Source organism: Vombatus ursinus, unplaced genomic scaffold (genome assembly GCF_900497805.2).
Source record: "Vombatus ursinus unplaced genomic scaffold, bare-nosed wombat genome assembly UNPS02014793.1, whole genome shotgun sequence".
NCBI classification, from domain to species: domain Eukaryota; kingdom Metazoa; phylum Chordata; class Mammalia; order Diprotodontia; family Vombatidae; genus Vombatus; species Vombatus ursinus.
The window spans coordinates 18514958-18528404 of NW_020954571.1; the positions used below are offsets into that span (position 1 = coordinate 18514958).

The following is a 13447-nucleotide window of genomic DNA, read 5'->3' on the forward strand; positions in this document are numbered from 1 at the left end:
CTTTCTTTCTTTCTTTCTTTCTTTCTTTCTTTCTTTCTTTCTTTCTTCTTTCCCTTCCCTTCCCTCTGTCCACAGGGTATCATACCCTTACCTGTGGGTGCTATGCCCAAAGGAATGTAAATTTTGATGACTGAAACCTCACAAGATATCTTGGAGTTTACAGGCTAGATTTCTTTCTTAAGGACCACGTCTTAAACCCAAATCACTCTGGCTGTCATTGATTGGCTAACAATAAGTCCCAGGCCAAGCCCCACTTGGTCATTCTTTGGGCCCTGATTGGCCCAGAGTGAATGTAAATAGCAATTGTTTCTGTTTTAGCTAGAAACCCTGAAGGTCTTCTCTTGCCAGATTGATTTTTTTTTTTTTTACTGGTTAAAAGAGGCCATTCTCTGCCTCATTTCTTACCTAGCTTTAATCACTGAATAGGTGTTGCCTCAGTCAAACTGAGACCTGTTAAAGATCTTAGCTTAAAAAGGTCAAGGTCTCCCACTGCAACCAGGGCCATCTCCAGTCATCCTGATCTGTATCTTGCCACTGGACCCAGATGGTTCCAGAGGAGAAAATGAGGCTGGTGACTTTGCACAGCCCTGCCTCACTTAAATCCAATTCACTTGCATGTCATGGAATAACTTCCCTGATGTCATGGTTCTCTTGGAGAATGAAGGACAAACAACAACAATAGTGAGTTCATGTAAGAAACAGGACTAAAACTTTACTCTCCAAGACTCGTCCAGTCTGGCTTAGTCATCAGTTTCCTGCTGGGACTGTCCAATTGTTGTTAGAAGTGAAAGCTTTGATTAAACCTGCTATGAATATTTTGCTCAGAACATGGATCAATTTCACCTGCAACCCACATTTTTAGTGAAACATCACTCTGATGTCTTGAAGTTCACCTGAACAGTGAACCTATTACTGTTCATGTTATGTTAATTACAACTTGGCTTTAAAAGAAAACATATAATAGCTGGAAAATGTCACTTTAAGTTTACATTGTGACTTTATTCTCTGATGTTCAATATTTATTATCTTAATCATATAAACTCACAATATATTGGAAATAACAAGGGTCAGTTATCTCCTACTTTTCAGGTAGGGAAACACAGAAAATGTATTAGTCATAGACCTAGGATTTATATTAAGGCTTCTCAATTTTTTTCTGAAAAGTTTTATGTGTATGTAACACTTGGCCAGAAAGTAATCTAACAAACAAAACAATGCCAGAGAAAGTTACATAAGGAGGTTCTAACTCAAGTATCTAAAGCAAATGAAATGTTGCCCCTATCCTGGGAGATGCTTTTAAAGGACTTTTTAAAATATGGCTTCCCTAAGTTTACTTATTTATAGAACTTCAATTTTGGATCATGGACTTGAGAGCTTTATGGATGTAGAGATTATCTTTACTTCAACTCCCTCATTTAAACAGAGAAGAAACTGAAGCTCCAAAAAGTAACTCACACATGGTCACACAGCTAGGTACAGCCCAGACTTGAACCTCTCTGATTTGTGAGTTTTCAACAGGAGGGTCATCTTTGTTTTAGAAATCATAGCATCAAAGATTTAGAGCTGGAAAGAATCTTAGAAACCCACAGAACTCAAATCACACTCACACTTGCAAATGAGAAAAGTGAGAAAAAGAGATATGAAGTGACTTGCCCAAGTTCACTGAACTGGTAAGTTTCTGAGGTGAGATTTGAACCCAAGTTCTCCTGATTCCAACTTAAATGCTATCCACTATAACATATTGTTTCTCATATATACTGTATATACTGCTGGCATCATAGGTATAAAGAAGACAGCTATTCATATCTCTCAAAACCTTAAAATTGAAGGTTGAAGGGGTTAGAAGTCACTTAATGTATTATTCTAGCTATGGTACAATAAACTCTCAATTATCCATCAAAAGAGAATAAGTTGTCCTGATTTGGTGAATAATAAGATTTAAAAGAGAACAGTAGGTAGGGGCAGTATGGTGTAACATAAACACTAGATAAAAAGTCAGGAGACCTGGATTCAAGCTCCAGACTGCACATTAATAACTGTGTGACCCTATGCAGTAACACAAACTCTTAAGCCTTAATTTCCTCATCTACAAAACATGGTAATATTTGAACTCTTTAACCCACAGTATTGTTTTGAAGGAAGAGAGCTATAAATTATAATACACTTTATAAAGAGGAATTATTATTATAACTACTACATGTAATATTATTAGAATACTAAATTTCAAAACTTTAGGAGATATGCTTAATACTTGCTGCTGTCATTCAGTCATTTCAGTTGTGTCTGACTCTTCTTGACCCCATTTGTGATTTTCTTGGCAAAGATACTGGAGTGGTTTGCCATTTCCTTCTCCAGCTCATTTTATAGATAAGGAAACTGAGGCAAATAGGGTTAAGTAACTTGTCCAGTGTCACACAGTTAGTGTCTGAGATCAGATTTGAACTCAGGTTTTCCTGACTCCAGGCCTGGTGTTTTATCTACTGTGCCACCTACTTGCCCCTATTGAATACCACCTATACACAATTTAATCTTTCTTTGATGATTTAAAAGGTACTTTTGGATATTGCAGTGGCCTCAGCCTTTACTATGAACATCTGGTACACTTGGGATACACATAAGCAAAAATGGCAACCAGTAAAAATTTGGGGTTCATAGACAACTATATTGACCAGTTATGTTCTGGCTTATTTTATGTATTATTATTCCAAAGAGCCTAATGAAGAATTTGCACTCAACACCTTGCCATCATCCAAAAATGTATAGTTCTTCCCATCCCTAATACTTTCTTTTGACCCTGCCACTCCCTGAAGCCATCATTCTATATACTCCTCCCTTTTCTATTCAATACTAAACTTCTAAAAAGGGTAGTTAATACTTGCTGCCTCTACTGTACCTCCCACTCACTCCTTACCTTTTGCAATCTGGCTGACAACCTGCCAGTCAACTGAAACTGGAATCTTAAAGGTCAACAAAAGAGCTCTCAGTTCCTCAGTTAATGATGGCCTTTTCCTAGTTCTGACTTTTCAGTAGCATTCAACATTGATAACCATTCCTTCCCTCCCAGACACATTCCTCTTTGGTGGCTATTACAAAAATGTCCTTTCCCAGTTCCCCTATCTATCCAACCCTTCCTTCTTGGTCTCCTTTGATGGTTCTGTGATCTCTGACCCCAAAGTGTAGCTGTCTGTCAAGTTATCAGTGAAAGAACATACACCAGTAAGATCTTGGACTCTCATAGTACTGAAAGTAAAGAATAGCTTAAATAGTAATAGTTTTGGAGGTGAGGTTTGAATCCAGGTCCCCTGACTTCAGAGCCAGTGTTCTTCTCACTGCACCACATAGTCTTCTCTCTTCATAAATGTGGAAACTGAGGCTCAAAATGCCTTGCCTAGAGACTCAAGAAACAGTAAGGATTAGAATTAAGGTTCAAATCCAGTTATGTGGGAAGAATCATTCTACTCAAGTCTAATAGATAAGCTGTCACTGTGAAGTAATGAGAGTCACTTTCCTGCAGTTTGTGCAAACAGTTTTATTACTTTACAGTTATGTTTTATAAAGATGACTCACCAAATCAAGTTTAATTTGTAAGATTCTTGAGTGAAGTTGAATGTTACCAAGATCAGAGCTATATTTGTGTACATAATTAATACTGTTTAATCATGGTAGTGGTGGTAGGCACAGAGGTCAAATTTCAACTTCATCAATTTCAAAAGTAATTTCTAATAACCAATTAAAGGCTATGACATACTAGGTATGTCATTATTAGTGGTAACATCATCACCAGAATGTTGTTTCTTCTGATTGAGAATAAAAGAGGGAAGAGGGTCTGTTCTACCTCATTATTCACATCTAGCACTGTCTATCCATAAAATACAAGTAAAGGAAAGCAATGTACAATAAATGTGCAAGAAAGTCTTAAACAGCATTCTAATATTTGGTTTTACAAGATATCTAACTTACTCTAGTCTAGGATTGGGTTTGCAAAGTACTTAACCACTCTGTGCCTCTGTTTCCTCACCTGTAAAATGAATAGCTTGGATTTGATGACCTCCAAGATTCCTTCCAGCTCTAGACCTACAATCTAAGAAGAGTGGAGTCTTAAAGGCAAAACTTATGATCAAATCAAAACTCAAGGGGCAGTTAAGTGGAGAAGCAGAGAGAACACCAAGACTGGAGGCATGAAGTCCTCAAATTTGGCCTCAGATATTAGCTATGTTACCCTGGGAGAGTCACTTAACCTGTTTGCCTCAGTTTCCTTATCTGTAAAATGGGAATAATAATAGCACATACCTCCCTGGGTTGTTGGGCAACTAGATGGCACAGTGGATAGAGTAACAGTCCTAGAGTCAGGAGGACCTGAGTTCAAATCCAGCCTCAGACACTTACTTAACTGTGTGACCCTGGGGAAGTCACTTAACCCTGTTTGCCTAAGCTTCCTCATCTGTAAAAATGGACTAGAGAAGGCAAGGACAAACCACCCCAGTATCTTTGCCAAGAAAACCCCAAATGGGAGCATGAAGAGTCAGACACAACTGAAAAGTGATTGAAAACACAAGGTTGTTGTAAGAATCAAATGAAATAATAATTGTAAAGTGTTTAGCATAGTGCCTGGCACATAGTGAGTGCAATATAAAATAAATAAATGTTGGTTATTATTGTTATTACTATTACTATTATATTGTTTCATGAAAGAAAGGCATGTCCACGGTGCTTTTTCTTTATCACTTCCCTCCTGATATATCTGATGGTGTTAATCTCTTCTTGTTCCTCTCTCTCTTCTCTTGGAAAATGGAGAAGCAGGCTAACCCTATGCTGTTTCAGCTTGGCCTCAGTCTCAACTACAGTACACAAGTCATCACCACAAGAGAGCTTTACACAAAAGCCCTAAATTTATTTCCAACATTGCTCTACATTCCATTCAACTTACAATACTGCCTTCAGTTTGTGAAGAAGAACAAAAGAATTTTCCTTGCTCCAAGGCAAGGCAAGACTTGACAGGAGCTGGCTAACATCAACAAGGCAAGCCTGATTTTGCATGAAGTGCTTATAAGGGTGATTCTTTTGATGCATTAAGGCAGCCAAGGACATTCTGAACCAAAGATTCACCCTTTTAGTCCTTGTTCTTCCTGACCCCTTAAAAAATAAACATAAAAACAAAACAACCTCACTTTTCACATTTGCTCTGCTTCAGATTCAAGGTAAAGAATATAAGACTGGCAAACAAAGAAATCCTCTACTAATACTAATCATATAGCATCTTCATATATGATGGCTTATCCTTATGTTTCTGAGACTCCTAAATTACTGTACAATTTGAAACACTGGCTCACTAAAATACCATTTTCATTTCTTAGAGAAATTTTAGAATATAGTATAACCACCAGATGTGAAGTGAAGGGTAAAAATTGGAACTCTATTTTTATTTTTAAAGGTGAGGGGGAAAGGGGTGAGAGGAGAGAAACACTGGCTATTCTACTGATTTATTCCAGGATTTTTAAAAAATTACTCTTAGTAAATATTGTCTACTTCTAATATTCATTTACCAAATAATTCCCAGTTGAGAACAGGAAATTATTGTAGATTTTTAAAAGTCTATTCCCTTCAAGATTTTTGTACCTGGAGATGTCCACCTGTGAAAATCATATACATACAGTTTCAAAGAAGTAAAACATTTGTTACACAGATAATATACAAACTACTCAATATATTTTGCATTAAAATCTGCTTTAATGAAGCAATAAAGACCTATACAAGATTTCAGAAACTGCAGAGTGGACAAACAGCAGCTGTAATGCCCCACCCCCAACAGACACACCTAGGCTTAGAGCAGTCCTATCCTCAAGGCAGGACTGAGTCTTCTCGGCATTTATTTCAGGAATACATAGTTAGTTCCAGCCATTCTTGAATATTTACTTGAATTTGTCCATCTCGATCTCCATCTAGTGACTTGAAGACACGAAACATGGCATCCAGACGTACCAGGCAGCTAATGAAGTTGTTAAAATCCATGCTTCCATCTTCTTCAGTATATCTATGGATAATCATTTGATAAAGTTGCTCATTTAGCTGGAAGCCTGCTGCCTGAATAGCTTCCTTCAGCTGCATTCTCCCAAGAGAAGTGGAATGGTCAGTGTTATACTGCTTGTAAACACACTGCCATTTCTTGATGTTGTTCCACAAGTACTTAAATTCCTCAAATCCTAGTTTTCCAGTTGTATCACTATCCATGACAGCTACAATGCTCCGGCAAGTGTCAAGGCTAAAGCCTTCTGAGTTCAGTTCTTTGTGCTTGGAAATAATCTTGTTGAGAATGTTCATCAAGTCAGCAGCACTCACTTCCATGCCATCTCCAGCCAGTTGATAAAAGATTCTACGAAACTGTCTAACTTCATCACTTTCACTGGCTTCAACTTTTGCAAAGTGCTGGTAAGGGGGTGGTGGTTGGGGTGTATACTTAGCTGCTGCAGCCTCACTGATGAGGTTTACAATTCCCCCAACAAAGCCTCCAATATTTCCTCCTCCTCTTTGCCCTCCTCCACCAAAGAGGCCTCCAAGTGCTTCTCCGAGACCTCCTTTATCTGCCCCTTCCAGAAATGCCTTTGCAAGAAACATTCTGGCAGAATAAGAAGAAAGTTACAGAAGTTTCCGAGAGGAGACAAAAGCTGTAATGGAGTTTGAGCAGCACATGTAGAAAAACTAGTTCATCTGTACTTGCTTAGGCTGAACCACACCCATTTATGTCTCATCCAGCCCTTGGGCTTAAGCTGCTTGAATTCCATGAGAACCTGGCACCTCCCCCATTTTATAATAGTTCTAATAACAAACTTTTCCACCACTTGGTAAAATCATGAAAACCACATAAATTTTTCATTCCACTAACAAGAGTAACATGCAACTGGGAAGTAAGAAGTGTACTTTTATATGTTGTGTAATTTTCCCTACAGCACCCTCCGGATAACTTGAATGCTCCTGCGGGGGAGAAATGTGAGACAATCAGAACAGATTGGCTAAGAAGTCAGGGGATCTTTTTCCAAAGAATTATTTTACTAAACTATAGAATTCTAAAATCCTAGAGAATTAGAAAAGTCATCTAATTTATCTCCTCATTTCGTCTGCCAATGTCTGCCATCCAGAAAGATATCTGTTATGCTTTAAGAATGTCTCCTGACCCTGAGGAGAATTCAAATTGACCTATTATTCCAAACAAAAGAACTAAGTATTCAAAAAGAGAGACATCCAAGTGATTCTCCATTCCCAAATACCTGCATTCCCAAGTGGAATTTTGGTGCTGGCCCAGCTGACTTTTCTAGGCTTCTACAGTATGATGATACCAAGATTAAGAAGTCAGAATTTAAAGTTTATAATCCCAAGTAATCTAACTCTCCTGAGCTCTGTTTCCTACAATTATATATTGTCAACATTGGTCTATATTGAATCATTTTTAGAGTAATTTCATATTGTCCTGCCTTGAGATGGTCTTCCTAGGCAATGAAAAATGAATTTAAGGAATAAAATGATGTCTCAGAGACACCATGGGATTTAGTGCACCTGATTAATCCCTTCTCTACATACATCACATGCAGTTCCACTGAATGTTTGCTTTTATTTCTCTTTTATGCAATGGTACACTTTGGTACATTAAGACTAAAATGTCTTTCTTAGACACCAGAAAAAAAAATAACGGTCATTTTTTAAAGGATCACAAGATCCTGACCTCAGTCAGATTTATAGCACATCACATAATTCATAGTCCTATTTTAAAATATTTCTAGGAAGGGATATTACATATGTTCTCCTGATAAGCTCAATTCTCAGCACCTTTCAGGATGTTCTTCATTTTATCTATCTAAAGTATTTCTTCTTTTTTTTGTAAGGCAATTGGGGCTAAATGACTTGTCTAGGGTCACACAGCTAGTAAGTGTCAAGTGTCTGAGGCCAGATTTGAATTCAGGTCCTCCTAACTCCAGGGTGTTGCTCTATCCATTGTGCCACCTAGCTGCCCTCCCCTTTTTAATTAATTTATTTTAAACTTAAATACAAAATAAGAAAAGAAAAAGAAGCATTGCCATGTGCACAGCAGAAAGTGAGAAGATTCAAAATATAGAGCAATAAATTTCCATTTCATGAAATATAATAAATATCACATTACGTTATGTTAAAATATTACATGAAATTATATTACATTAAAAATATAATAAATATCTATATAATAAATACTACATAGTATTTGAACAGTGTAGTATTGAACACTCATTGTGTTCATAGTTGTCCATCTTTTCTTTGCTTCCTTGTAAATTTTATTTTGTTCTCTGCTGTGCACTTTTTATTTTGTTCCTCCCCACTTCCTCCCCATACCCAAGAAGGCTAAAATTAAGGGTGGAGATACATGTGTGTGTATATGTATATGTATATGTATATATAAATATATATACACACATATATAGACACACAAACATGTATACATATACACATAAATAACATACTTACATATACATACATATACTTAGATACTATAATCATACTGATACAAAGACATATACATTCATATGCATCTATGTAAGACCATACTTGTTTGTCCTCTGTTTCTCTAAGGGCAGATAAAATCTTCCTTGGTAAGTCCAAGTCTTTCCATATTTTTCTGTATCTAAAGCACTTCTTACTGCAATTAGGTTAATTTCTCCTTATTTGGCCGCCATAATCATCATTTTCTTACAAATCTTTTAGAGATATGATGGTGGTTATTAAATCACTTATGTTTTTTCCTTTCTAGACTAATTAACCTCAACATCATTTACCTATTTTCAAGGTCCTAATGATCACCTTTATCATTTTTGTGGTTATTTTTTTTTACTCTAATTTCTCTACATGGAACCTAAAATGGAGACCTACACTGGCTATAATTATCTAAAAAGGAGCTTGACTAATACCAACAACAAAGGAATTATTCCATCTGGCCATAAATTCCCAAAGTTGGCAATACCATTCTGTGGGGGGGGAGGGCTGGAAAGATACTTGGGGGGGCAGCTGTAGCCTCAGGTGCTATTGGGGGCATTGAATAAAAATAAGGGGGCAATGGAAGCATAAGGAAAGAAGAGAAACTAAGAAAATTTTGAAAAACTATTTGTACATGTTTCATCTATTGTGTAACACAGTTAAAGTCATAGTGATTACATTACTTTCCAAATAAACACACAAAATGCAAGTTATAATCCATCAGTGGTCAAGTCTGCTAACAGATCTTAACAAGCTAGTGTTGGCAGGCAAGCATGACATGCATTGTTGGGAAGTCCAACATGAATGGGCAGGAATATGTGTGTGTAAGGACTTGCTTATAATACGATACCAAATATTGATGATACCAATATTGCATCATCAAAATTTCAATGCAGGAAAGACACACAAATTTATAATAAATTATTAAATGTAAGATATACCATTAAAAATTATATTTCTTGAAATGATGCAAATTTCAAAAAAAAAATTAAAGGGTTAAAGAAAGTAAATTTCCTGCCATATAAAAAATAGCATCCGAGAAAGAAGGATCTGAAAGTTCTACTCCTGGGGAACAGAAGGAAGATCAGAAGGAAGGGAAACAGTAATGTCACCAGTTGACTTTGACTGGAGCAGAAATTGGGAAAACATTTGTGAAGGTTGAGAACAAAAGGGCACAAGGACCTTCCTGAGCAGAAATGGGAAAATTTCAGTCTTACTGTGTTTTTGCAGTATTCTATATATAATTTCCTTAATGTATAAATCTAGTGACTGTATTAGCTAATTATCATTTGACAGGTAATTCAGATTATACAGAGTTCTAAATGTTCAAAAAAAAAAAAGAAAGTAAATTCCCAGGGGGAGACTGAGTAATTTTTAAGGGGGTTGTAGGTCAAATAAGTTTGGGAATTTCTGTTTCTGGCTATTAAAGTTTATAATCCCACTACTTTCTGGTACAGTACCAAATTCACTAATTTTTTTAGTTTTTAAGTTTATTTTAAACTTTAATACAAAATACTGTGGATAGATAAATCGCTATCTAGATATAGATGTATATATACCTATACATAAATATGTAAGACCATACTATGCTTGTTTCCACTTGTCATCATTTCTCTGAAGGTGGCTAACATCTTCCTTCATAAGTCCAAGTCTTTCCATGTTTTTTTTTAATCAACCAGCTCACCATTTCCTATACCACAGCAATTTTCAAACCCAATCACATTCTATCTGAGAGACTGTCCATGAAAGATTTTTTCCCCAATTTTCCACATTCTTTCTATTCTCTGCTGCATAGGTTTTATTTATGCAAGAAAATTTTAGTTTAAAATAATCAAAATTATCCATTTTACATTTCAACAATGCTCTCCCCTTATAATATAGTTTAAGGTCTGATACTATTGAATCTGCTTCCTTTACATTTTTTTCTCCCTGGTTTCTTTGAAGTTCTTAACCTTTTGTTTTTCCAAATGAACTTTGTTATTATTTTTTCTAACTCAATAAGATTTTTTTTAGTAATTTAATTGGGATGGTATTACATAAATACATTAGTTATGCAAAATTGTCATTTTTTATTATATTGGCTTTACCTACCTATGAACAATAAATATTACTTTAATTATTTAGATCTGACTTTACTTGTATAAAAAGTGTTTTATGTTTATGTTCACATAATTCCTGTGTCTGTTTTGGCAGGTATAATCTCAGGTATTTTATACTGTCTAGGTATTTTAAAAGGTCTAAAACAATATTAAATAATATTGCTCACACAGTATAGTTTCCCTATTTTCTCTTTTGATTAAATCATTTAAGCTTTAACTTTAAAATCATGATTGCTTCCACTGTTTTTTACATAATAAATTCTGCTCCTGACCTCTATTTTATCTTTGTATATATCTTTCATTTTTATAGCATTTCCTGAAAGCAATATATTGTCAAATTCAAATTTTTAATCTGTTATCAGTTTCCATTTTATGGGTAAATTAATCCCATTCACATTCTAAGCTAAAATTACTTATATATTTATATCCTTCCTATTTTTCCTCACTATCCTTCTCATCCTATTCCTATCCCTTCTCCCTCTTCTGCTTTGCTTCTACCCACTATCTCTATTCCTTAACCTACCCACCCCTCCAAGAGTCCCTCCCTTATTCTCTCCCCCATCCTATTCCCTTGCTTTCTTACTTCTAAATTTCAAAGACTTTTATACATATACATATACACATATTTACATATATGTGTGTGTATATATACATATGTATATGTGTATATATATCTATATATCTATATATATATAGTTCCCTCTTTAACCCATTCCTGAGGAGAGTAAGGTTTCAGTACTACCTGCTCTCCCCCATACTAGTTTCCCCTACTAATATCTCATTTGTATGAGATAATTGTTCCTTTTTTTCTCTCCCTACAGTTTTGTTTTGTTTTGTTTTGTTTTAAGAATTACCCCATCATAGTTAACTCAGCCCAAGGCTTTCTTTCAAACTACCCAAATAAAAATGACAATCATAAAGGAACTGATAATATTTTCACATATAAGAAGTAAACAATTTGACCTTATGGAGTGCCCTATAATTGGTCCTTAATGTTTACCTTATATTTCTCCTGGATGTTATATGTCAAAATTTCCCTTAAGTTCTGCTGTTTTTGCCACAAATACCTGAAAGTCTTTCAGTTCATTAAATGTTCATTTTTTTTTCATTCAGAATTATACTTAACTTTTCTGAATAAGTTGCCCTTGGTAACCCCAGCTCTTTTGCTTTATGAAATACAATGTTCCAAGAACTATGGTTTTTCAACATAGTAGCTGCTAAGCCTTGCGTAATCCTTATTGTAGCTCAACAACATTTAATTTTTTTCTTGTTGCTTCTAATATTTTCTCCTTAACCTGGAAGTTTGAAACTTGGCTATTATATTCCTGTAAGTTTTCCTCCTGGGATCTCTTTCAGCTGGTAATTGGTGGATTTTTTCTATTTCTGCTTTGCCCTCTTGTTCTAGAACTTCAGGGCAATTTTTCCTGATAATTTCTTGTAATATTGTATCAAGATTCTTCCTCTTATCACAATTTTCAGGTAGTCCAACTATTATTATGCTATTTCTCCTCAATATGTTCTCCAGATCAATTGTTTTTCTGATGAGATGTTTCTCACATTCTCTTCTTTTTTTTCTTCTTTCTTTTGATTTTCTTTTGTTATTTCTTGGTGTCTTAGAATGCTATTAGTTTCCTTTTGCCCAATTCTAGTTTTCAAGGAATTATTTTCTTCCTTAAGTTTTTGATTCTCTATTTCAAGTTGGTTAAGTTTCTTTTTATAATTTTCTTGATTTCCTTGGTGTGCTTTTATTTTTTTCTAATTTTTCCTCAATTTCCCTTAATTGATTTTAAAAGTCCTTTTTAAGTTCTTCCAAGAAGTCTTTTTGTGCTTGGGACCATTTGACATCTCTCATTGAAAAAGGAGTAGCTTTTTTTGAACTCCATTACCTTCCTTTGAATGGGAACCCAGATCTTCTCTATCTCCATAGTAGCTATCTATGGTTGGATTCTTTCTCCTTTGCCTACTCATTTTTTTTGTTTTATTTTGTTTTTAGCAGCTATTAGTGTAAACAAGCTGTAGTCCCAAGGTATGGGGAATGATGTTTCAAACCTCAGGTCATTCGTACTGTTATTTTTTGAGGTCTGTCCTGGTACTCAATCTTGACCTCTCCTCTCTACTACTAAGCCATGACTAGAGCCTCCCTAGTCATGCTGTCCCACAAATGATCTTACTCCCTGTGGTCCCTTAGGTGGCTGCAAACTACAGCTGTCCTTTCTGCCCTAGAACTGAAACTACGGACTCTGCTTTCCTGAAAATGCTCTCAGCTAGCAGGGTTCTCACCCCTCTGCACTCACTAGGTATGTGCTAGCTCCTTCTCCTATAGTGGCAGCCCAGCCCAGGGCATGTCTGGTCAGCACAGATAGGCTTGGTGCCCCTCAATAGTGAAAAGTCCTTCAATCTTCTACTCAGCCATCAGACTCATTCACTGTCCTTCAGATGAAAATTTCTAAGGTTGAGGTTCCCTCCCAACCCCAGCTACCCCCAGAGCTTGTTGTTTATTAATTGGGAAGAGTAGGCCTTGAGGTGCTTGCACTTCACTCAGGCAGAACCTCTGCCCCTGGAAATCAGGAGGGCAGGTCTTTCCTGGGGTTTTCTTATGTTGTTTTAGGAGAACAACTGCTTTACCCTGACTTTTGTTTATTTCTGCTGCTCTGTGTTCCCTCTGAGGCAATGTTCTGTCTTTTTCAGTGGAGGAAATTTGGAGAGCCATGTTTTCTGATCTACTCCACCACCTTCCCAGAATACTCTCCTAAATTAAAAAAAACCTAAAAATAGTGTAGCTCCATTGAACCAGGCTTTCTTTCTTTCTCTTTCTTTCTTTCTTTCTTTCTTTCTTTCTTTCTTTCTTTCTTTCT

The 13447-nt window shown here is 35.9% G+C and overlaps 2 protein-coding genes across 3 annotated transcripts in view; both read right to left on the bottom strand.

Moving 5' to 3' along the window:
• The window catches only part of LPCAT2 (lysophosphatidylcholine acyltransferase 2), a 91735-nt gene that overhangs the window by 17541 nt on the left and 60747 nt on the right, over window positions 1-13447 (bottom strand). The window lies entirely within an intron of this gene.
• On the bottom strand, window positions 5708-6723 carry CAPNS2 (calpain small subunit 2). Its single transcript, XM_027869546.1, has one exon. The coding sequence runs from the start codon at window positions 6610-6612 to the stop codon at window positions 5872-5874; it is 741 nt and encodes a 246-aa protein (XP_027725347.1). The 5' UTR covers window positions 6613-6723; the 3' UTR covers window positions 5708-5871.

Coding starts and splice junctions, on each gene's coding strand:
- CAPNS2 (XM_027869546.1), bottom strand. CDS start 6,612: ATGTTTCTTGCAAAGGCATTTCTGGAAGGGGCAGATAAAGGAGGTCTC.